Here is a 22,816-nt window from a genome sequence, read left to right as displayed (position 1 = left end):
ATACCTTGGTTCTCTAGCGGAATCCTTTCTGGAAGTCCGTTCGACTTCCAAAAACATTTGAAAACCAAGGCGTGACTTCCCATAGGCTGCAGGAGCTTCCTGCACTCAATCAGAAGCCACATCAGACCTTCGGGTTCCAAAGAACGTTTGCAAACCGAAAAACTCACTTCTAGGTTTCCGGCGTTCGGAAGCCAAAACATTCGAGTCACAAGGCATTTGAGAACCAAGGTATGACTGTATTTGTAAGAAAAACTCTGGGACCTAATTTGAATAGTAGAGTGCTTGGTATCTGGTGGGTGGGGCTTGTGTGTTTTGCTCTGGAATCAGCCCCTCCCATCAGTATCTGTGTTCCGTTAAGAATATCAGTTAAGAGGGACCAACTGCTTCTTCTCGCTTCTTGACTCAGACTTGCCTCATGTTGTTGTATTTAGTTTCTCTTATTTTGTATTTTTGTTACAGTTTTCTTTATTATTCAAAGCTTAGTTTACATTTACGTGAGCCACTTATTTTCCTCAAAGAACATTCTCTCTGCTGGAGAATGGTGGAACATCCTAAACTTGGGTGATTGAGGGGATATTATTCCCAGTTTGCCAGGAGGATTGAATATGTTAATCATCTCCCCACTTCCACAGCAATATTAGAGGAGGATTCTATTAGAAAATTGTGGAAAAGTCACATATTGGAGTCATCTGGGGAGACGATTCGAGTAAGGATGGAATGGTGATGCTAAGAAGCCATTACTCAGTGACAATGGCCTGAAATAGAGAAAGTAAAGGCAACTCACCTCAGTGGGATCATGCAGCCCAATCCAAACCCGACTTTTCTTTTTCTGGTTTGTAGAGATATAATAGGCCACCACATCTGACTCTTTCTCATTGAGGATGGAGGCAAGATGGGTCCCACAGCCAAAGCTCAGGCACTCATTCTGAGAATCGCCAAGCAAGTAAATAAGCTCCACCACTATTACTAACACACACACACACACACACACACACACACACACAGACTCTTTCCCCCAAAGCTTTCCCAGAGTGGCTCACAACTTGTCAAATAAGTAATAACTATTATTTAAAAATCATAAAACACCAGTGGTGGAGAGTTGGAAGTTTTTCAAATGGGAACTAAAGCAGCTGAGGAAGGAAGAGAGAAAAGGGGGTGAAGAAAATGCTGTGAGTGGAGCCAGGCCCCTTCTCCATCCTCTGGACCTGCTGGGAAACTAAAGAAACCTGCTGGACCTGCTGCACACGAGTGCAATTAAAGGTGCTTCAAGCACTCAATCTTGGTGCAAGAAAACCACCTTGAAGCTCATACACAAAAACTGGGATGAATGCAGGAAGAATGCTCATAGTCATGATTTGGCTGCACTCTTTTCAGAAGCGGGTGGCGATGTGGGTTAAACCACAGAGCCTAGGACTTGCCAATCAGAAGGTCAGCGGTTCGAATCTCCGCAACGGGGTGAGCTCCTGTTGCTTGGTCCCTGCTCCTGCCAACCTAGCAGTTCGAAAGCCCGTCAAAGTGCAAGTAGATAAGTAAGGACTGCTCCGGCGGGAAGGTAAACGGCGTTTCCGTGCGCTGCTCTGGTTTGCCAGAAGCGCTTAGTCATGCTGGCCACATGACCCGGAGGCTGTCTGCAGACAAACGCCGGCTCCCTCGGCCTATAGAGCGAGATGAGCGCGCAACCCCAGAGTCGGTCACGACTGGACCTAATGGTCAGGGGTCCCTTTACCTTTATGCAGGCATGTGGAATGTTGACCTGTGTTTTAATCTGGTTTGGTAGCTTATCCTTGAATTTAACTATTATCTTAATGTTTGAAATAGTTGTTCTTAACTGTATATAGCTGGGTGATGTCAGGTTTTCAACACCATGATGTATCACCAGCCAAACATCACAATCTGGCGATACACCATGATGTTGAAACAACAATCTGTATTGGCCCCAGCCCTCAAGGCATGGGGTGAAACGGCCACAGCTCTCATTGCAAGAGATGAGGCACTTTCATCCCAACACCCTGCAGAGCTGAGGATGACACAGCTTGTTTGCAGTTCTTGGCTTGGGGGTGGGAAGGCTCCACTCCCCCCCCCCAGCTGAGTGAGCCCTGAGGTCCCTCCTGCTCACATGGAAGCTGGAGGGACAAAGGGGCAGAGATAGCTTGTATCTTTTCACTTGTGAGATGGTACCTTCTTGCCAGGCCATCTCTCCTGACTGTTAATTAAGCTTTCTTGGCTCCTGTGGAAACAGGTTAATTGAACACAATGGGTGAGCAACTCTCTTTTGATTATACCAAGATGCTGCCAGGTATTGTCTCCCAACAGCTCACACTGATAGCCCTCCTCACAAAAATGTCATCTGAAACCCATGACAGCACCTGATGTGACAGCTTGGTTGGTGAGAAACAGCTTCTTACCTCAGCTTCAGACCAAGTTTTCTGAGAGTCAAAATATGCATAGCAGCTGCCCTGGGATTTCAGCCAATTCCTGGGACAGGATCTGGCCTTTACTATATGGAGAGAGGAGTAAAAGAAGAAAAAGATGGGGGAGGGGGACAAAAGCTGTTAGAATGCAATTTTCAATGTGGAATCCTACTTCACCTACAAATTTGCACAGATAATTTTAAGATTAATGAATGCAAACCTAATTTAAACATTCCTGCTTCCATTGGTGACTGGTACCCCATGGCACCAATATGAAATTGGGACAAAAGCAGGGAGGCAAACAGTAAGTGGATCCAGAGTCCATGACAGGCAGCGCCACTCCCTGACTGGTTGTCAATATGAATATGAGGAGTGGTTCAGAGCAGACTGAGGTTGGTAGGCCAGTTCCCTATTCACCCTAATGGACCTGCTTCCATTGCCTGGTTATTTATTCCAACAGCCTTAGCTGGGTTACCATCACCTGGAAATCTGACAAGTAGTTTTGTTTTTATAAATGCTTAACCCCAATTAAAATTTCTGGGGAATTTCCAGATAATTGTTAAAGCACTCACCTGCTGGGAATGAATAGGAGACCAGGAAACCAAAAAGGAAAAGGTAGGTGACAACCCCCATCTTCTGGTTGACCTTCAGTGGAAGGAAATGTGCAGCAAATTAAAAACTTATCCTTACTTATTGGCATTGTAAATGTGGTGATAGGAGGAAGAAGTAAATCGGTATTTTCTGTTCTTAAAATCATAAATGGGAAGATTAGAGAAAGAAGAGAGAACCCAAAACTTAAAGTTGGCGATTGTTGAAGTATCATGGAGTCAAATAAGGTTCGGGTGCAGAGGCACCTAGTGCTGACCATGTTCCATCTTCTGGTTGACCTTTTATGGAAGGTCAACACCTATCCCCACTGATTGCCATTTCGTCCATGTGGTGATGGCAGGAAGAAATAAAATAGTATTTTATACTCTTAACATCACAATTCTCCTTCATGTGAATTTCTAAAAAATGAGAAGAGAAGGAAAAGAATGGAGAAAAACGAGAAGGTTAGGGAAAGAAGGGAGAACCTAAAGAGTTTGCCATTGTTGAGGAATCACAGATCCTGGATTCTGGACCAGTGGAGGCTGGTGTCCATTGGGACTGGTAGGATTTGTAGGGCAGAAGGCAGTAAAACCAATGGTAAGTGGCGGCAGAGTCAATGACAGGCAGAGCCAAGCAATTCTGGTTTTGTTCTCTTTCCCCTCCAGGGACAACAGGTAGAAGGAAAGGACAGATGTAAGAAAGAACACACAACACTGGGACTTTCTGAGGGCAGGTGGAGCTTTGTGGGGCTGTGCCCCATTCGTCCTAGCATACCTGCCTCCACTGTTTCTAGACCAGGGATGCTAACTTGAATAAAATATTGAGGCAAGTAAGCCCCGCTCCCATAATTGATCACAAGACGCAGCACACAGACACCATTTGAATGGCAGTGCCCATCAACTGGGGGAGGGCTGGCCCCTTCAAATATTTTATGGGGAGTGAAGGGGCCTCAGCTCCTAGCAGTTGGCTCCGATGTTCTAGACTAAAGCAGTATTAACATTTATGGAAAGCCTTTTAGTTGTTAATCTGTTGCTCTTGTCCCTCTTTTGTTTTATGGGAAGAACAATACAGTGGTACCTCGGGTTAAGTACCTAATTCGTTCTGGAGGTCTGTTTTTAACCTGAAACCGTTCTTAACCTGAAGCACCACTTTAGCTAATGGGGCCTCCTACTGCCGCTGCACCGCCAGAGCACAATTCCTGTTCTCATCCTGAAGCAAAGTTCTTAACCTGAAGCACAATTTCTGGGTTAGCGGAGTCTGTAACCTGAAGCGTATGTAACTTGAAGCGTATGTAAGCTGAGGTTCCACTGTAATAACCCTCAGGTTGGTGGGCTGCCTTAAGAAAGTTAAGAAGGAGTGGAGGTGCCTCTATGTCAGGCTGCTGTCAGTGGCTCCCAGCTAGTTGCCCAGAAAAGTATAAAGGCAAGGAAAAGTTTCTTACAGTCCTTTTTTATTTCAAACTTTACAGAGAGAGCCTCTTGGATAATGGAGTTGTCCTGAATGAATCTCCACCTCCTTCTCTCCCACTTCCTCATTCATCATCATCTTCTTCTTCTCTACAGGTGCCACTAACTGTCCTCTGTCCTTCGAGCTCTTTGTTCTCCCACTTTTAAGGCCTGCCTGGTTCTGGGAGGTGGTGGATCTGGACTGCTGTCTAATGACAACGTGTCAGCCAGCTACTGCTCTGGCTCTGCCTGCTCCTCTTCTCCCATTATTTCCCAACTTTCCCCCTCTGGTTCGGAGCTCTGACCTCCCACAAACCACTATTGGAAATCTATATTGTCTCCCTCCTCCTCCTCCTCCCTGGAATGGACAGGATGGGAAGGTGGTCTCCACCCCTCCTCCTCCTTTGCCCAGTCCCTGACACTCTGTTCTGGAAGAGAAGATCTTTGTTGGCAGAAGGGAACAGGGAGCTCAGGAAGCAAAAGGTAATTCCCTGGTGGTAGCCCCAGAAACAGGCAAAGGATGGACAGAGATTGCTTTGGATTTACTTGATCCAGTCTTATTGATATATGCAAGAGGCCCCAGGGGCGGGACATCATCAGCACCTGCCTGCAAATGGTGTAACTAATTCTCCCCCTCCATTGGAGCCAATGAAGGGCAACAACGTACAAGTTAATAGTTAGCAAATGGTCAGGAAAATGGAATAAACTGCCTTGGGAATGCAGTCATACACAGAACAACTGTGTCTCAGGCTGCTGGGCTCATTCTTATATAGAGCTGGGCTAGGGCAGGGCATGGAAAGGCAGGAAGAAAGATGAACCATTTACCCATATATGGACTGGTCGAATGAACAATGCAGCATCCCAGGCCTTCTCAGTGGTCACTGCTAGGATATAGTTTCGTTCCACCTTTAGAACAGGCATGTAGAGTTGTTGTATGTCACATGCCTGTTTACTTCCAGCACAGTCTGCTGGGAACTTCCCTTGTATATAGCTTTTGCCTATGCTGTTTGCTTGGACACAAAGGGAAGCAGACATGTTTTTTCCTTTGTCCTGATGCTGAATAAATGCTTGTAAATATGCTTACATATGCCTCTGTCCGCTACTTCTGTTGCAAATAGTTCTTATCTCTGCTAGCTTGCCCTTATTATTATTAACTCCTGGAACCTCACACTGCTTGGAGAGTAGAGTGGTGTGCAACAATTTTAAGCCTGAACTTTTTGCGGCTACTTTTCCTGAGGGATCAATGCTCAGTGCATAGATTGGAAAACACCTATGGCTTTTTAAAATAACTTTTATTAAAACAACAACAACAACCAGAAGCTTTTTTATTAGGAATTGTAGGTGCTGATATTTCAAAGGAGCAGGAAAGACTTTTTATGTATGCAACAACAGCCACACGGATGCTACTAGCCCAGAGATGGAAAGAAGACAAAGTCCCTACCAGAGAAGAATGGCAAAACTGACCAGAAAGCTCAGGAACTAAGAATACCAAAACTTCAATAAAGAATGGAGGGGAATTTTAATTTACTTAAGAGACCACTGTAAGCAGATAAAAACATTAGCAGGATTGCAATAACACTTGTAATGTAGAAGATATTATGGATAAAATGGAGAGACCTAAAAAGCAGAGACATCACCTTGCCAACAAAGGTCTGTATAGTTAAAGCTATGGTTTTCCTAGTAGTGATGTATGGAAGTGAGAGCTGGACGATAAAGAAGGCTGATTGCCTAAGAATTGATGCTTTTGAATTATGGTGCTGGAGGAGACTCTTGAGAGTCCCATGGACTGCTAGAAGATCAAGCCTCTCCATTCTTAAGGAAATCAGCCCTGAGTGCTCACTGGAAGGACAGAACCTGAAGCTGAGGCTCCAATACTTTGGCCACCTCATGAGAAGAGAAGATTCCCTAGAAAAGACCCTGATGTTGGGAAAGATGGAGGGCACAAGGAGAAGGGGACGACAGAGGACAAGATGGTTGGACAGTGTTCTCGAAGCTACAAACATGAGTCTGACCAAACTGCGGGAGGCAGTGGAAGACAGGAGTGTCTGGCGTGCTCTGGTCCATGGGGTCACGAAGAGTCGGACACGACTAAACGACTAAACAACAACAACAACGAGTGTGTAGAAAATAACCTACAACACAAAGATAAGATTTTTATTTGTTGCTATGCCCACTGCTGGCAAGGAGCCCCTGGAAGCTTGAACAGAAGGAACGGTGGCCCCCTAGGCTGATAAAACACCCCCCCACTCCTGGTCTAAAATGTAAATACCCCCCACTTCCAGTCTTGACTTTATTGTCTCTGATGCGGCATGCAAAAATAAAAATAAATGTCAGTCCATTTGTTTTCATAAATAGAGAAATTGGTTTTAAAAACCTGGTTTTGTGAATGAAATGAACCAAGCACAGCACTTATTTGTGGAAATGCAACTTTTCATATTTGTATACTGATCAACATTCTTGATGATTCCCCAACCAACACAGAATTCAATCCTTGCTTTCTGCTGCCACCTAGTGACAAAGAAACGTTAGAGGCACCCTGTTCATTTTCTTGCTTTCTACGGCTTCTTCATCTCTGTGCGAGAGCAAGCATTGTTGCTATACCAGGATGGCTTCAGGGAGACATTACCAAACTCTCATCTTGCTTATCTTACTGAGATACCAGAACTTTAAAGTAAAGATTACTTTAAAACTGGAAACTGGGGCTTTCTCCTTCTCCATGCCTCTTACCCAGCTCAAAATTCATTTTCTTCCACCCACAATCCAAATTTAATCCCACCGCATTTCTCTGTCTCTCCCCATGCCTACAAAGGACAGTAGTTCAGTGGCAGAGCATGTGTCTTCCATGCAGAAGGTTCAATTCCTGGCATCTCCAGTTAGGACTGGGAAAGAACTGACATTGCTGTTATCTACTCCCCAAGAACTATATGCCCAATTTCCAAAGAAATTCACACCTGAAAAACAACTGCAAAGGGTTTTGAGTACAAGCACTTCTTAAAAAATACTTAAAACATGAACATAATGTTGCTGTGTAGTCATTGGCAGCCCATATAATGGTCTAAATGAGGGCAGAAACCAAGGCTACTACAACGATGACTATACAACTACTAATTTTGTTTATACCCTGCCCATCTTGCTGGGTTTCCTGGCACACCTTCCAGGACATTCCTTGGGAACATTATCCAGCATTAAGGGCCCAGGAATGGTATAAAAGCAAGTGACTGGGAGTGCTGGAAATTTGAGGTGGCCAAGCGACCAGCCCAGCCCAGCCCAGTCCAAGCTAAAACCAGGGGTTGTTCACCTCTCAAGGCCTCTTAAAGGGGTTGCCCTTTAGCTGTCTACCCAGCAGTTTCCACCAAGTTCTGACAAAGAACAAGGGTGATCTAGTAAAACTCCTGCTACTCACTGAAAGAATAGCAAAAAAATTTTCAGCCTAGAGGCAACTGTTGTTGGGAGTTAAATTCCTTTCTGGCTCTGATAACCGGTGGCGACTACAAGCCCCAGAGAGAGCCTCTAAACCGAGGAAGGGAGGGAGAAATGGGTAAGTCTCCTCTACATGAGGAAAAGGAGGAAGGAGGCCGGGCAAGGCAGCAGCTGGTCCTTTTAAAGGTAGCTGGGATGGGCAGCAAACACTCTTGTGGTAGAAAGGGCATTGGGTAGCGTAGATGGATAAAGCGAACTCCCTTAATATGCTTTGTAAGGAGAAGAGCCCCCAGCCCTAGCTTGGGTGGACTTGACTGGCCGGTCACCATCTCAAGTTTCTAGCAGTCTCAGTTGCTTGGTTTTGTTGAAAAACGAAATTGCCACCAGATGAACAGCTTCTAAAGCTGTGTTCAAAACCCCCAATCATGAGCAAACAGTCGACACTCTTAGTGAAGGGCATATTATCACACACAGCTATCCCAGGAATTCCATGACCCATGAACATAGCTTTAAACTAAGGTTTCCAGATGTCCCCGTTTCCCAGGGACAGTCCCCGGATTTACAAATCAGTCCCCTGACAAAATCCACCTATTTAGTAGGAAGCTGAAAAGTGTCCCTGGATTCATTGGGAAAAAAATCTGGTAATCTGACTTTAAACTTAACAGTCACAGTTACTGCCATCTTCCAAGGCAGCCTCGATGTTTCTCAATATTGAAAAACATCAACCTCAAGAAGAAAAGGGGGAGAGCCATGTTCGAGTGCATCTACACCCAACATATTCCATGGTAATTCAGAAACCACCTGTGGTTTATGTGGTTCCCTTTGATTACTCAAAGCAAGCCTAGCACAAGCGCAACAACTTCCACCCACCTTCTAATTATCACTGGATATGCCAGCTTGCATATCAATCCTCTTGCTCTAGCTTTAGTTATCTGAATGTCCTGATGAGTCATAAGTTGCAAGAGGATACTCTGTCTTTGAGACACTCTGTCTCCCAAATAAAAGTTTACTTCTAGGTAAAGGTAAGGTAAAGGATCCCTGGGAGGTTAAGTCCAGTCAAAGCGGACTATGGGGTTGCGGCGCTTATCTTGCTTTCAGGCTGAGGGAGCCTGTGGTCTAAACCACGGAGCCTCTTGGGCTTGCCGATCGGAAGGTTGGCGGTTTAAATCCCCATGACAGAGTGAGCTCCCGTTGCTCTGCCCCAGCTTCTGTCAACCTAGCAGTTCAAAAGCACACCAGTACAAGTAGATAAATAGGTACCATTACAGCGGGAAGGTAAACAGTGTTTCCGTGCGCTCTGGTTTTGTCACAGTGTTCTGTTGTGCCAGAAGCAGTTTAGTCATGCTGGCCACATGACCTGGAAAGCTGTCTGCGGACAAATGCCGCTCCCTCGGCCAGAAAGCGAGATGAGCGCCGCAACCCCATAGTCGCCTTTGACTGGACATAACTGTCCAGGGGTCCTTTTCCTTTACCTTTGCTTTTCAGACAGAGGGAGCGTTTGTCCACAGACAGCTTTCCGGGTCATGTGGCCAGCACAGAGAACAGTTACCTAACTTCTAGACAACATAAGGAGTCATTTACATGCTAAAAGGGTTTTTGCAGCAAGGACACATCTCTCAGATACTGTGGCCATCCATGCTTTATGAGCGCTTCCCCTGCTTTAAGATGGAAATCTTGTTTTATTACTTCCTGCATAGTAGCTTACCCTTCTGGCTGTATGGCTGCAGTCACTGTCTGGCCCATGCACTGCACAGATTCAGGTTTGGACTGAATCTCACCCTTTTTAAACGTGATGTTCGTAGTATGGACTGCCTCCATAACTTGATGGAGAATCTGATCATTCCCCTCAGATGTCTCTGCAGAGCCAATTCCACAATTACTATCTTTGAGTTTGAGTTCAGAGACAAACTGTTCAATGGTATCTCAATGTACTGTAGCTCTGCATGGTTCCAAAAGGAATATACTGTTCAAACACCATGTTCTTACAAGGAGTGCCATTTGTCCTAAATCATTCAAGGACTTCTGCTGTGTCATTTAGCCTTTCATTAGGAAAAATATTGTTGTGAGTTTCAGTGAGGGCGGGGCAGGTAGGGGAGTTGTATACTTGAATTAGACAGTTCTGGGATTTCACACACACACACACACACACACACACACACACACACACATTTTGGAATATTCATTTAAGAAACCTTAAATCAATGACTTCCCTTCTTCTCTTTCCCTGGTTCAGTTTGCTTACAATAAATCCCTTTTACATAAGATAACCATTCAGTATTCCATTAGTGCAGAAATCAAAACTTATCTACACTGTTGAATTTACCTTAATTCTACCAGCGTTTTTAAGTGCACACAATTTTCACCCATATATTCAATAAACATTTCCCAATCTTCTTTAAATGTATGTATGTTTGAAGTTTTATTCTGTTTTTAATGCTCTGTTGAAAGCTGCTCAGCCTAGACAGGGTATAAATAAATAAATTCTTTTCTTCTTCTTCTTCTTCTTCTTCTTCTTCTTCTTCTTCTTCTTCTTCTTCTTCTTCTTCTCCTCCTCCTCCTCCTCCTCCTCCTCCTCCTCTTATTCTATATGTTAAATCTGTAAGCTGTGCATATTCCATCAGTTTAAGTTGCTATTCTTCTTTGGTTGGGACTTCGCTCTTTTTCCATTTGGTCTAACAAAACACGAAGATTTCTAGCCTGCCTAGACTAAAGTCAGAGCCGCACCGCACATTTAAAGCACTCTTATACAACTTTAGTAGTCATGGCTTCCTATAAAGAATCCCGGGAACTGCTGGTGCCTTTAATAGACTAAGTTGGGGCCACCAACATTTTTGGCTTACTGGACATATCTGTAATTATGAGATAGGGCCATGGGTGCCAGTCACAAAATGGCTGCTGAGCTGCATGTGATGTAACACAAAATGGCTGATAAAGGCATGGCTTTTTTTCAGCCAGAACTCACTGGAACGGAGTTCCGGCACCTCTTAGGTGGGTGCCCTTCCCCATTATAGGAGAACAATGGAGGCATTCATAGTGAGTTTTGGCACCTCTTTTTCTAGAGAAATAGCACTGGAAAGGTATAATAATAATAATAATAAAAACTATTTATATTCCGCCCTCCCCAGCCGAAGCCGGGCTCAGGGTGGCTAACAACAATAAAACAGTACAAACACAAAATGGCTGCTATGAGGGGCATGACATAACAGAAAAGGCATTGGCAGGCAACTGGTGCCTCTGAGCACCACATTGGCAACCCCTGAACTCTGACCAGAAGAGAGTCCAAATTTTTCCTCTTCTTTTTTGGCAATGAGATATATACTGTCTCTAAAAATGGAGATTTGAATTCTCTGTGTGTCTTTGTGGAGTGGGCAAGAGCAGGGCTTTCTTCCAGCCAGAACTCACCAGAACTCAGTTCCGGCACCTCTCAGATGGGTGCCATTGCCATTATAAGAGAGCAAGGGAGGTGTTTGTGGTGAGTTCCAGCACCTCTTTTTCAAGAAAAATAGCACTGGGGAGGAGGATCTCACTTGTAATCAGAAGTCTACTGACCCTTAAGACGGAAGTTCCATCTAGCTGTCCTGATAAATAGAAATGAAGAGGTAGCATCACATATCATACCCAGAACAACAAAAATCAGTAGTATAGCCACTCCATCCCTACCTATGACTTGTACCGAGGTGCATACATGTCACACACCATAATAAGTCAGATGCTATTTTGCAAAACGAGTCTGAAGATTTGGTGGATATATGCTTGTTGTCTTGATAATGATACTAATTTTAACATACTCAGGTATAAACTGAGTATAAATGGCAAGAGAATGAGGTGATATTTGAAAGGTCAAGCTCCGCAAAGTTGCCAAAGAGAAGAAGCAAGTCCCAGTGACTGATGGCCATCTCAAAGAACCAGGACTTTGTTTTAAGAAACAATATTCCTTGGAAGGAGAAATGCCACGTTGCAGGACCACATGGTGTCCTTTTGCCTAGAGACAGAGACACCGAGACAAGGCCAGAGATGATTATCTTTAATTTGTGTAGCCATTTGTGTATTCAAAAGATATACAATACACTGTATCAGTCTGCTTGTCACATGGTACGAGACTAAGTGTAAGAACCTCAGGGACAGATCCATTTGAGGTTGAAGACCTTTGCACAAGCAGCCCAAAGATCAGTCTAACAACCCTCTGTGCTATTAGACTGGGAATCTACTTGGGCAGCCTGAACACAAGGGGTTTATTTCATTATTTTTACTGATCAAAAGGCCAGTGCTACATGTGCTCATGCATCTGCAGTTGTCATGTGCTCATGCATCTGTAGAAGAAGAAGAGGAGTTTGGATTTGATATCCGCTTTATCACTACCCGAAGGAGTCTCAAAGCGGTTAACAATCTCCTTTCCCTTCCTCCCCCACAACAAACACTCTGTGAGGTGAGTGAGGCTGAGAGACCTCAGAGAAGTGCGACTAGCTCAAGGTCACCCAGCAGCTGCATGTGGAGGAGCGGGGACACGAACCCGGTTCCCCAGATTACAAGACTACTGCTCTTAACCACTACACCACACTGTATACTGATATGTCCAGCTAAATTTTATTCACACCAGTAGTGCTCTGCAAGCAGTTTTTCTAAAAGAAAGGGTATAGTGGAGCTACATCTATGCCCATTGACCAAACTGGTGTGTGTGTTTGTGTGTGTGATGTTCTGCAAACATCTTTCTTTTGTGAAAGGCACTTGTGGAGCAACTTGCATGGCCTCAGGTGGTGCATAGTCCTATACAGACTTCCAGACTTGCAAGTGGATTCCAGGCTTGCAAACATATATTTCCCCCCCTCGAAGGAAATAGCACAAAAATAAATGCTAAACTTGTGGTTTATTCCACTAGATTTCCAGAAGCTTGCAAATGCTTGAATGTAACGTACAAGTTAACAGTTAGCAAATGGTCAGGGAAATGGAATAAATTGCCTTGGGAATGCAGTCATACACATAACAACTCTCCTTGGGTACTATATCCCCACAGAACATGTGTGAACATGTGGTATGATTGAGAGCTCCTGAGTAGATTCAATCAATACTTTATTTTTCAGAAATGATGCCTCGGCCTTGGTTTTCACCTGGAAGAACATTTCAGGATCAAAAAGAGGATTGTCGCACACCATACCAGGTATTATTTTCAAAATAACAAGTCTCCACTACACTTATCACATGAATTATTTTTAATGTAATTCATTGCAACTTGTATGAATGAGAGAAGGATAGATGGATGTTTGGAATGAAAAGTCAATACCTGCAAGGTTGCCAAAGAGGAACAGCAAGTCCTGGTGACTGATGGCTATTGCAGATCACCAGGACTTTCTTTTAAGGAACAATATACCTTGGAAGAAGAAATGTCACATTGCAGGACCATTGTGTCCTTTTTGCTAGAGACACGGGGACAAGGATAGAGATGGATCACACTGCCAGAAAAGGGGCACATAATCCAAAAGCTCTGCAATCAACATATTCATCCACCTGGCACATAATAAGAGATTGAGCAGAGAGTATAAGAACTCTGGAGACAGACCCGTTTTAGGTCGAAGACCTTTGTAGCAACACCTGGAGGACCTGTCCATTGACAGCCATCTAATCAGACAGAGCAGCAGTCTTTGGTAAATATATATCCCTACAGAGCATGTGTGAATGTGATAAATGTTTGAGAGCTCCTAGATAGATTGAATTAATAAAAAAATTCTGAAGACTGGTGTACCATCTGGCCTTGGTGTATGTGCATTGCCCCTTTGATCCCAGGTTGCCCTCATGACAATGATTAAGTGATAGAAAATGTAAAGGGGGAGAGCACAGATGATCACCTCTGGACACAGTCTTGTTGGAGTCAGGGAGGTCCTAGGAGACTGGACTGAGGAGGAATGGTGGAGACCGCTCCCCCCTTCTTCTGCCCTTCAAAGAGGAGACAGCATAGATTTAGAACAGTGGTTTGCAGAAGGTAATAATTCGGAGGCTGCAGAGGGGAGAAGCTGGGAGATACTGGATGACAAGCAGGAGGAGGAAAAAGAACTAGGGGAGAGACAGCTGACAGACTCAGTGTCTTTAGGAAGCATTCCTGAACTCCCCTCTCAGGTCCTGGTGGGCATTGAGAGTAGGAGAACAGAAAGCTCAGAGGCAGAACACACAGATTAGCTGATGTAGGAATGATGTATAATAGGAGAGACGGAGGGGTGGGACTTATTTGGAGCAACACCATTATCTGAGAGGCGACATCCTATGTCTCTGTGAATATTGAATAAATTATCTTGGTAAGAACACCTTGTTTTCCCATTTCTGGCAGCCAGCCATGAGGGAGGGGGGATCGGATTCCCTGAAACCTGACAGGTAGACATAGTAGACTTGGTCTCTCTGATTTCCCCTCTGATCATGGGTTGCATTCAGGATATACATATTATAGAGAAAAATACCCCATTGAGGGACAACCTAGGGCTTTCCCTTTGCTGGGTTTGCTACTGTGTAATGGGTGAAATGGCCTTACAAGATTGCCAGCATGCATTCCTCCTTGTGGCACTACATTTTAATAATAATAATAATAATAATAATAATAATAATAATAATAATAACAATGCAACATTTTCCTTCCAGTTTGGATTAAAAAAACCCTCTCATACATCCACACGCTGACATGATCTTAGTTTTTCTTCGAAAACAGGACATAACTATGTCAACTCAGGTGTTCCCCCCATAAATGAAGATTAAAGAGATTAAGCATAGCAGCGTTCAAATATCTGAAGGGCTGTCTCAAGAAAGATAGAGCAGACTTGTTCTCCCTTGCACCATAGGACAAAGCTAAATGGGTGGAAATTTCAGGCGAGTAGATTTTAGCTGAAGAATAGGAGACAATCCACAAAGGTATGAGTTCTTCGACAATGGAGCAAAATGCATAGGTATATAAGCAGAGGCTGGAATATTATCTGCTGGGGACAATCAGAGATGGTGTAGATTCCTGCCCTGAGCAGTTGGTCTTCAAGTTGGTCTTTCCAGATCTTAACATTCTGTTAAGTTCAGGTTTTCTTTTCTTTCTTTAAGCTTCTCAGTTCATGGAAGTTCAAATAAAGGAGAAATGTGATTATAGGATATAAAATATTTATCTCTCCTTCCTTCCTTCCTTCCTTCCTTCCTTCCTTCCTTCCTTCCTTCCTTCCTTCCCACATTGGCTGAATGGCAAAATTGACAACACACTGCTTGAATTGACTGTACATTCCTCTTTTCCAAAAGGTCAGTCAGAAGATGGGATTTGTCACCTACTTCAGCCTTTGCCTTCTTGGAATCCTGGTCTCCAGTCCTGGTGAGCAGTTTAGCAAACACCTGAGAATTTCCCAGAAATCTTCACTGAAAATAAGCAGTCATGAGAATTAAAGTACTTAGTGGATTTTCAAGAGATGGCAACCCAGCTAAGCCTATTAGAACACGGAAGCAGGAGAGTTTAAATTAGACATAATTTATTGGAGTTGGTCAGCGGAATCCCTGATCTGGACCTTGTGCAGAAATAAATGAGCTTTCCATCCCAAGAATTAGTTTCAAAGCTTTGCTGCAGAGCAGTCTAAAAACTAGTGGCATATAAATGTTACAAAGAACAAAAATACAGTTACACATTGCACTCAAGTAGCAGCAATGCAGTTCAGTTTTTTAAATCCTTTAATACAGTCCAATCTCAGAGACATACTCCATTATGGTGGAGGTTCCTTCTCCCAACACGCTGAGCTGGCAATCTCTCTGCTGGCTTCCCACAACACAAAGATACTGAGTTTCTCAGGTTTCAACTTCCTGCTGATGAGGGATCTACTTGGGTTTCCAGAGAAGAGTGATCAGGTAAGCCAAACCCTCTTAAATGGAAAAACACCAGCATTCTGCTTTCAGCTAGAGTGAAATCTCTAGCTTAATGCAAACTTCCCTGCTTTGCAAATGCAAACATTTACAGACGTTTAAACTTCAATGCATACATTTTATGCAAATTAAACTTCTAATATTAACAAGATCTCTAGTCACTGGTTTCTAAATAACTTGTGCTTTCTAAATGGAATCACCAATGGTATACGTAATGTCACACTCAGAACAACCTGCTTACTGTTTTAATCCCTTATTTCCCCTCATTTCCTTCTCTCTAAAACAGCCAAGGCTACCTGTCCTAATGGATGGCTGGAAAATCAGGGCAACTGCTATGCATATATTGAAAAGATGATGACATGGGCTGATGCTGAGGTAAGAGGAGTTTCTCACCAACCAAGGCATAATACAATGAGAAAGGCAATCAGCACGGGCAGTCCCATGACAATATCTAGCCGATACTTTTCAATTAACAAAAGAGGGCTGACCACAAAAGGAAGGGAACTCAGCTGGTTAGATGGAGTCTGATCATCTGAGTTGCAGAGCTCAAGCAGAAACAAAGCAGACACAGAGGCGGAGCTAGGTGCTCTGGCACCTGGAGTGGCACACATGCTGTGCACCCGGGGGTGGGGCTAGCCATGTGCATCCCAGGGGGCTAGCCATGCTCAGGGGCTAGCCGCCAACCCGTGACTCTCCCCCGAGCCGTCGAGGGAAGGGGGAGAGCTGTGCCACTTTGCTGGCGGTCTTCCCCCTTCATATTAACAGCTCAGGAGTTGGAGGAGGCTTGACACACCGAATGTCACCCCCCTCAGGATGACACCTGGGGCGGACTGCCCCCACGTTGCTCTTCTACTGAGCAGACATTCCAAAGCCAATCCCTCAAGGTCAAGTTTCATTGTATATATCCAACCATATGTTCTCTTTCCCTGAAATGTTTGTAAAATTGCAAATAAAGATGCTTCTGAATCTGGGGTTGTACAAAGACAAATTTAAGGCTCTTCCAGATGACCTATCCATTGGGTATTCATCCTGATTCTCTTGCAGTTTGCATGAGGGGTGGGTTGCATATTTTTCACCCATTCATTCTGATTTGTTTGCAGGGAGATTATAGAACACTGAATATTCATCCTGAGTTGCTTGTGGGAGTGTTTATACATCTTCCAAAGATCCCATATTTTTCAATCTACTTCCCCATCACTTTCCTAGCCACAATTCTTTTTTGTTTCTTTTTAGAAGTAGATTTATTGTGCCACGATGATGCTTTAATAATAATAATAATAATAAATAAATTTTATTTATATCCCGCCCTCCCCAGCCGAAGCCGGGCTCAGGGCGGCTAACAACAATCAAATAATAAAAAAATCAAATAATCACACAATCTAAAAATATTTCATTATAAAAATTAATTAAATCAAATTGATGGCAACCAATTAAGCAAAGTTCTGTGCAGGTTGCCAGAGGAGGGAGTCAGGCTGCGCCCTGATCAAAGGCCTGGCGGAACAACTCTGTCTTGCAGGCCCTGCGGAAAGATGTCAAGTCCCGCAGGGCCCTAGTCTCTTGTGACAGAGCATTCCACCAGATTGGAGCCGCAGCCGAGAAGGCCCTGGCTCTAGTTGAGGCCAGCCTAACCTCTCTGAGGCCTGGGACCTTGAGGATGTTATTATTTGCAGACCGTAGGTTTCTCTGTGGGGCATACCAGGAGAGGCGGTCCCGTAGGTACGAGGCACTCTAATTAAAGCACTCTAATTGTGCAAACGTCACATTTTCTGGTATGTGCTTAAATTCCTCCAGCAAAATACTGACAGGCTCAATAACATTGTATCACACAAGTTAGTATGGGACAGCATTGCCTTATAATATTCCGGGAAGACCTGTTCATCTTAAAAATACTCAAGAAAGTCTAATTCAGAAAATATTAAAAACTTCGATGCAAGGAAATTGATCTGACACTGGCAAGCTCCAACTCTGCAATAATCTTACTGGTGAGATATGATAATGGTAGCAAAGCTTCTCTAATTCCTTTTCCATTTTTAGGTTGACTGCCAGAGCTATGGCCGTGGGGTCCATCTTGCCTCCATCCTCAATCAGAAAGAATGTTCCATTGTAGCCAAGTACATCTTAGCACAACAGAAAACACGCACAGATGTCTGGATTGGACTCTATGATCCTTTGCAAGTGAGCTGCTTTCACATAGCTTGTTCCTGGTTGTCATCAGAGATGGGGCTCTTTAGCAATGCAATTATCTCAACAATTTCCTAGTCTGAACTCCATACACAAATTATCCTTTATTTTCTATGGTGGGATGGGGGTTCTCCTCAAATGTCTCTGCCATAACAAACAGTAATTTCCAGTTGGTCAAACTCTCCCATTTTTGTGATGGGCTACTCTCTTCTTATGGGACGCGGGTGGCGCTGTGGGTAAAACCTCAGTGCCTAGGGCTTGCTGATCGTATGGTCGGCGGTTCGAATCCCCGTGGTGGGGTGAGCTCCCGTCTTTCGGTTCCAGCTCCTGCCCACCTAGCAGTTCGAAAGCACCCCTAAGTGCAAGTAGATAAATAGGTACCGCTTTATAGCGGGAAGGTAAACGGCGTTTCCGTGTGCTGCGCTGGTGCTGGCTTGCCAGAGCAGCTTCGTCACGCTGGCCACGTGACCCGGAAGTGTCTCCGGACAGCGCTGGCCCCCGGCCTCTTAAGTGAGATGGGCGCACAACCCTAGAGTTGGACACGACTGGCCCGTACGGGCAGGGGTACCTTTACCTTTACCTTTACTCTCTTCTTTAATCACACAATCTCTTCTGTCTCATTCCTGCAGAACAGGAAGTGGAAGTGGGCTGATAATTCTCCCTTCAATTTCGCAAGCTGGAATGCAAATCAGCCAGGCCTGTTTGCTCCAGCTGCAAATAAGTTTTGTGTAGAGCTGAGGGAACAGAAAGGTAAGCAAGCCATTTGCAGGAACAGATAAAAGGTTTTGGATTCTCCACTACCTCCTGCTTTCTCCATCAGTTCCAAACTTTTCTTAGGGTTGTTTCTGTCTAAATCAGGGTTTCCCAAACTTGGGTTTGCAGCTGTTTTTGGACTACAACTCCCACCGTCCCTGACGTCCTGCTAGCTAGGGATGATGGGAGTTGTAATCCAACAACAGCTGGAGACCCAAGTTTCGGAAACCCTAGACTAAATCATAATAGAAATATGCACATTAAAATTAAAAGACAAGCTGGTAGTCACAAAGGCCCATTGATTTCGGTGGTTAATTCTGAATGCAACTAAGCTGGTGACAACCCTTAGCCAGGTGTTTATTTGCAGCAAGGATCACAAGTAGGTTGCACTGTTGACAGATGAGCAGTTGTCCAGTTGTTCAACATTTAGGATTACCTCCAAATACACTAGGAGCTGAAGGCTTCGGCTACAGCCAATCTGCATAATATAGTGTAGGATTACTACACATTTTGAAAGCATTGGTTGCTAAAGTCTGGGTTACATTATATTTTTTTCTAGTGTATTCCTTTAAGAAATTGTTAGGGCCAAATGTGGGGAAACTGGGGAAAGTCTTAAGTAAAGGGTGCCAAAATTGTATAATCGGGAGCTTCTGAAACTCAGCATGATTTCTATATTATTTTTCCTTTACAAAACTAATTTCAGCCATGAGGGCTAGAAGCTTTTGCTTTTCATAAATGAAAACTGAGATTCTAAGAAACTTACTTCCTCCAGACCAGGGGTGGGGAAGGTTTCGCCTGGAAGTCTAATTAGTCCTTCCAGGCCTTGGAGTTTGCCCTGGCCAGGCTCTTTGGTGTAAACCATGCCTGCTTTTCATGGGCCTGATATCGTATGTCAGGCATTGAAGGAAAACTTGGATTCAAGTTGAGGCTCTGAAGGAAGAATTATAAGCAAACCAGTGATTGGAAACTTCATTTTTTAAAAGGAACTAGTTCTTGTTCAGTTTCATTCTTTTGCACAACAAACTAGTTCAGTTCAAGTTCATCCAAATCAACTTTGCAGTTCATAAATAGTTCACCCTCAGCTATTTTTTTTAGTGTTCAGAATGTTATAAAGTAAAAAGGTAAATCAGGAGCCACATACACGAAATAAGATGTCTCACAGGCAAAATGTCAACAGGTTAAACATTTCCATACTAGAAAAACCACACAGTATAAGGCATGAAACATAATTTACTTTGTTCATTGGTCTGTACTTCTTGCTGAAAGCTGCTCCTGCTGGAAGACAGCAAATATCCTCAGCAGGGAAGATACAGGAAATGTCTTACACTCCTCCTTTTTGACTGCATATCAACTTTGATTAATTTACTGGTGTCCTTAGTAACAGCAGCACCTCCTTAGAACATTGTCTCCACATTTCACTTTCTAACTTTTTTCCAGATGTCTGTCTGACTTTTTTTTAAACTGAAAGCTAAGAGACTGATAGGGTGGGGAAAGGAGGAGTGAACTTGAAGATAAATTAGAAATGTTACAAAATTCTGCCTCAAAATGAACTTAATTATGGAAATTCAGGTGCGGGGATTATGGGAATTTAGGTGCAGTTCAGAGATTTTTGAAATAATTCATTGAACTTTGTTCAATTGATCTACCGGTAGTTCATTCTAAACACTGAAACAAACCAATTGGGCTCCCAGTTCTTCCATTGCAGCAAACATTTGCAGTTTTTGAATTTGGTGCCTTTTTCTGTTTCCCTGAACAGTGATATAAAAAAGGTGCAATATTCAAAAAAACAACGCTGAATTTAGTTGCATATTTAGGATCAGGAGTACACTTCGAGTTTGATGTCTGGAGATCAACAGGTGGGGCACCCACTTCAAGTGACCTACAGAAGGTGGGCCTCCTGGATGGATCTGAATCTTCCTGTTTGCTCTAGACCACATGGAACAGGTCGTTAAATAATGAGCAACAAGAAATAATTTGTGCCATGTCTTTTGAGTTTTAGATTTTGAGAAGTGGGATGCTGTTACCTGTAAAGAGAAAAATGCCTTTCTCTGTAAACAATCACCCTAAAGAAGATTGTAGTTCCCTTCGCTGGACTCTAGCCCGCTGGAAATCTTTCTGATCTCAGTACCTCCTCTTCCAGTCCTCAGAGTGAAAGAGGGGTTCTCATTCATCACTTTAAAAATGACCATAACTGAAGAGCTGCCACTTTGGTTCCCCTCTTCTCCACAAATTTTTCTTGTGCCTATACCCCACTATGAACTTAATAAATTCTCTTGGATGCACATATTTCCTGGTGTGTTTCTGTCCTTTGCAATCCACTCAGACTGCTCTAAGATGATCATCCAAGAAAGATATAGGAAGTTGGCTTATACCAAGTCAGACCATAGGTCCATCTAACTCAATAATAGGCACATTGAATGGCAGTGGATTTCCAGGTTCATTCAGACAGGGGACATTCTCTGTCCCACCTGTAGATGCTGGAGATTTATCTTGGAACACCTAAGGTGGACTGCAAGGGTCTCCTTTCATAAGTGTGAAAGTACAAGAGAACATTTCACTACATGTTGCTTCGATTGAAGCAACCCTACATTGCCAGCTGCACCTATGCAATTTCCTGTCCTCTGTGGCATACACACTATACCACAGACATTGACATCTGACACCAAGGTCACTTCAACACCATACATTTAAAGCACTCTTTACATCACAGTTATAGCTTCGTCCAAAGAATTCTGGGAAATGCACTTCGTTAAGGGTGCTGAGTTATTAGGAGAGTCCTCACAGTGTGGGATAACCAGTCTTCTATAGCCACATTTTTGCACGGCCAGATCTAGGAAGAGATTTATATGGAACAGCCCCAATGTTTTATCAAACCAAAGTGCATCTAGTATGCAAACTTCAGAAGGGGCTTTATGGATTAAAATATGCTGCTGGAGCATGGAATGAGAAACTATAGAGCATGCTCAAAGAGCTGGGGTACACACAAGGTCATGCAGACATGTGCGTGTAAACCAAGTGCAAAAAATAAATAGTTTTCTTACGTTTTGGCATTTGTGGATAATCTAATGATTGTAACTGAGAATAACGAAGACTATACAGAGGTTGTGGAATACCTGAGCAAAGAAGTACAGTCGTACCTTGGAAGTTGAATGGACTCCGTTCCGGAAGTCTGTTCGACTTCCAAAATGTTTGGAAACCAAAGCGTGGCTTCTGATTGGCTGCAGGAAGCCGCAGAAGCCCTGTGAGTCATTCGGTTTCCAAAAGAATGTTCGAAAACAGGAAGTCACTTCCGGGTTTCAATCATTCGGGAGCCAAAATGTTTGAGAACTAGGCTGTTCGAAAACCATGGTACGACTGTAGAGGTAAAGGAAATGGGAACTGTTTTTTTCAAATAGTGAGAGAAGAGCTTGGATCTTATATCCTAAGTCAAAAGCAAAAGGTTATTGAATTTCTTGACAGCCTAGGGCTGAAAGAAACCAAGCAAGTAGCCACTCCAATGGTGACTGATTTTCTAGAGGGTAAAGATGAATATGAACTCTTGCCGGACAACAGTCAGTACAGGTCAGCTGCAGCACAGCTCCTGTACTTGTGTGGTCAGGCACCCCACCCCCATCGCCCAACTTCCAGAGAGAATCAGACAGAACAAAATTACCTTTTGGATCAAATCAGGCCACAACTTTATTGATTACAGATGTAAGAGGGCCAGCCCTAGTCCAAAGTAAGACCCTCCATATTCCACCAGCATTGAGTGATTTTCCTTCTAGCTGCCACACACAAAAAAAGCTCCATAGGTTTTTATGTGTAATCTTGGAAGTTTATCTTCCCATAACCCAAGTAATGCCAACATAAGAGACATAGAAGCATTTGTATTGAAAATGGGGCTTATTTCTCTGAACGCATCGGGTGAATAGTTGAGCATTCAACTACGACTCCACCACAGATGAAGATAAGATCCTTGAATCATATACCCCCTCCAGCAGCTGGGGTCTACATTATTAGTCAGGCAGGACAATCTTGGAGGTGTGGAGATACCATCTCTGAAGAAGCCTTAGCAAAGTTTCCCTCATTTTAGCTGATTTTAACAGGCTCTTTGATTGCTTTCAAATCTCCTTAGGATTTGACACCACCCACAAATAAGCTTATTTTGTGTGTCCT

General features: G+C 43.6%; 2 protein-coding genes across 11 annotated transcripts in view; one reads left to right on the top strand and one right to left on the bottom strand.

The window, feature by feature from the left end:
• LOC308461786 (C-type lectin BpLec-like) overlaps positions 1-22,816 on the bottom strand; it is a 64,855-nt gene that overhangs the window by 4,541 nt on the left and 37,498 nt on the right. The window contains exons 1-4 of one of the 3 annotated variants that reach the window (XM_080978953.1): positions 3,200-3,217; positions 2,984-3,056; positions 2,406-2,497; positions 785-925 (exon numbers count right to left, since the gene is read on the bottom strand). In XM_080978953.1, the coding sequence (XP_080835079.1) occupies positions 785-925; positions 2,406-2,497; positions 2,984-3,044 (294 nt within the window). In that variant the 5' untranslated portion in view covers positions 3,045-3,056; positions 3,200-3,217. Of the gene's footprint in view, positions 1-784; positions 926-2,405; positions 2,498-2,631; positions 2,714-2,983; positions 3,057-3,199; positions 3,218-22,816 lie in introns of those variants that run through there. The other 2 variants (XM_080978952.1, XM_080978954.1) reach the window with 2 other exon arrangements.
• On the top strand, positions 11-21,461 carry LOC308461782 (regenerating islet-derived protein 4-like). Of its 8 annotated transcripts, none has more exons than XM_080978940.1 (8): positions 11-561; positions 2,964-3,026; positions 12,943-13,019; positions 15,119-15,188; positions 16,014-16,102; positions 17,762-17,902; positions 18,538-18,658; positions 20,655-21,460. In XM_080978940.1, exons 2-8 carry the CDS (start codon positions 2,993-2,995, stop codon positions 20,726-20,728), a joined length of 606 nt encoding a protein of 201 aa, XP_080835066.1. In that variant the 5' UTR covers positions 11-561; positions 2,964-2,992; the 3' UTR covers positions 20,729-21,460. The 8 variants fall into 8 exon arrangements, with proteins under 8 accessions (XP_080835066.1, XP_080835067.1, XP_080835069.1 ...); XM_080978941.1 differs by having other exon boundaries at positions 20,661-21,456; XM_080978943.1 differs by lacking the exon at positions 2,964-3,026.

This window comes from Podarcis pityusensis (assembly GCF_964106645.2).
Source record: "Podarcis pityusensis genome assembly, chromosome: 13".
Classification (NCBI taxonomy): Eukaryota; Metazoa; Chordata; class Lepidosauria; order Squamata; family Lacertidae; genus Podarcis; species Podarcis pityusensis.
This window is presented reverse-complemented; position numbering and strand designations above follow the sequence as displayed.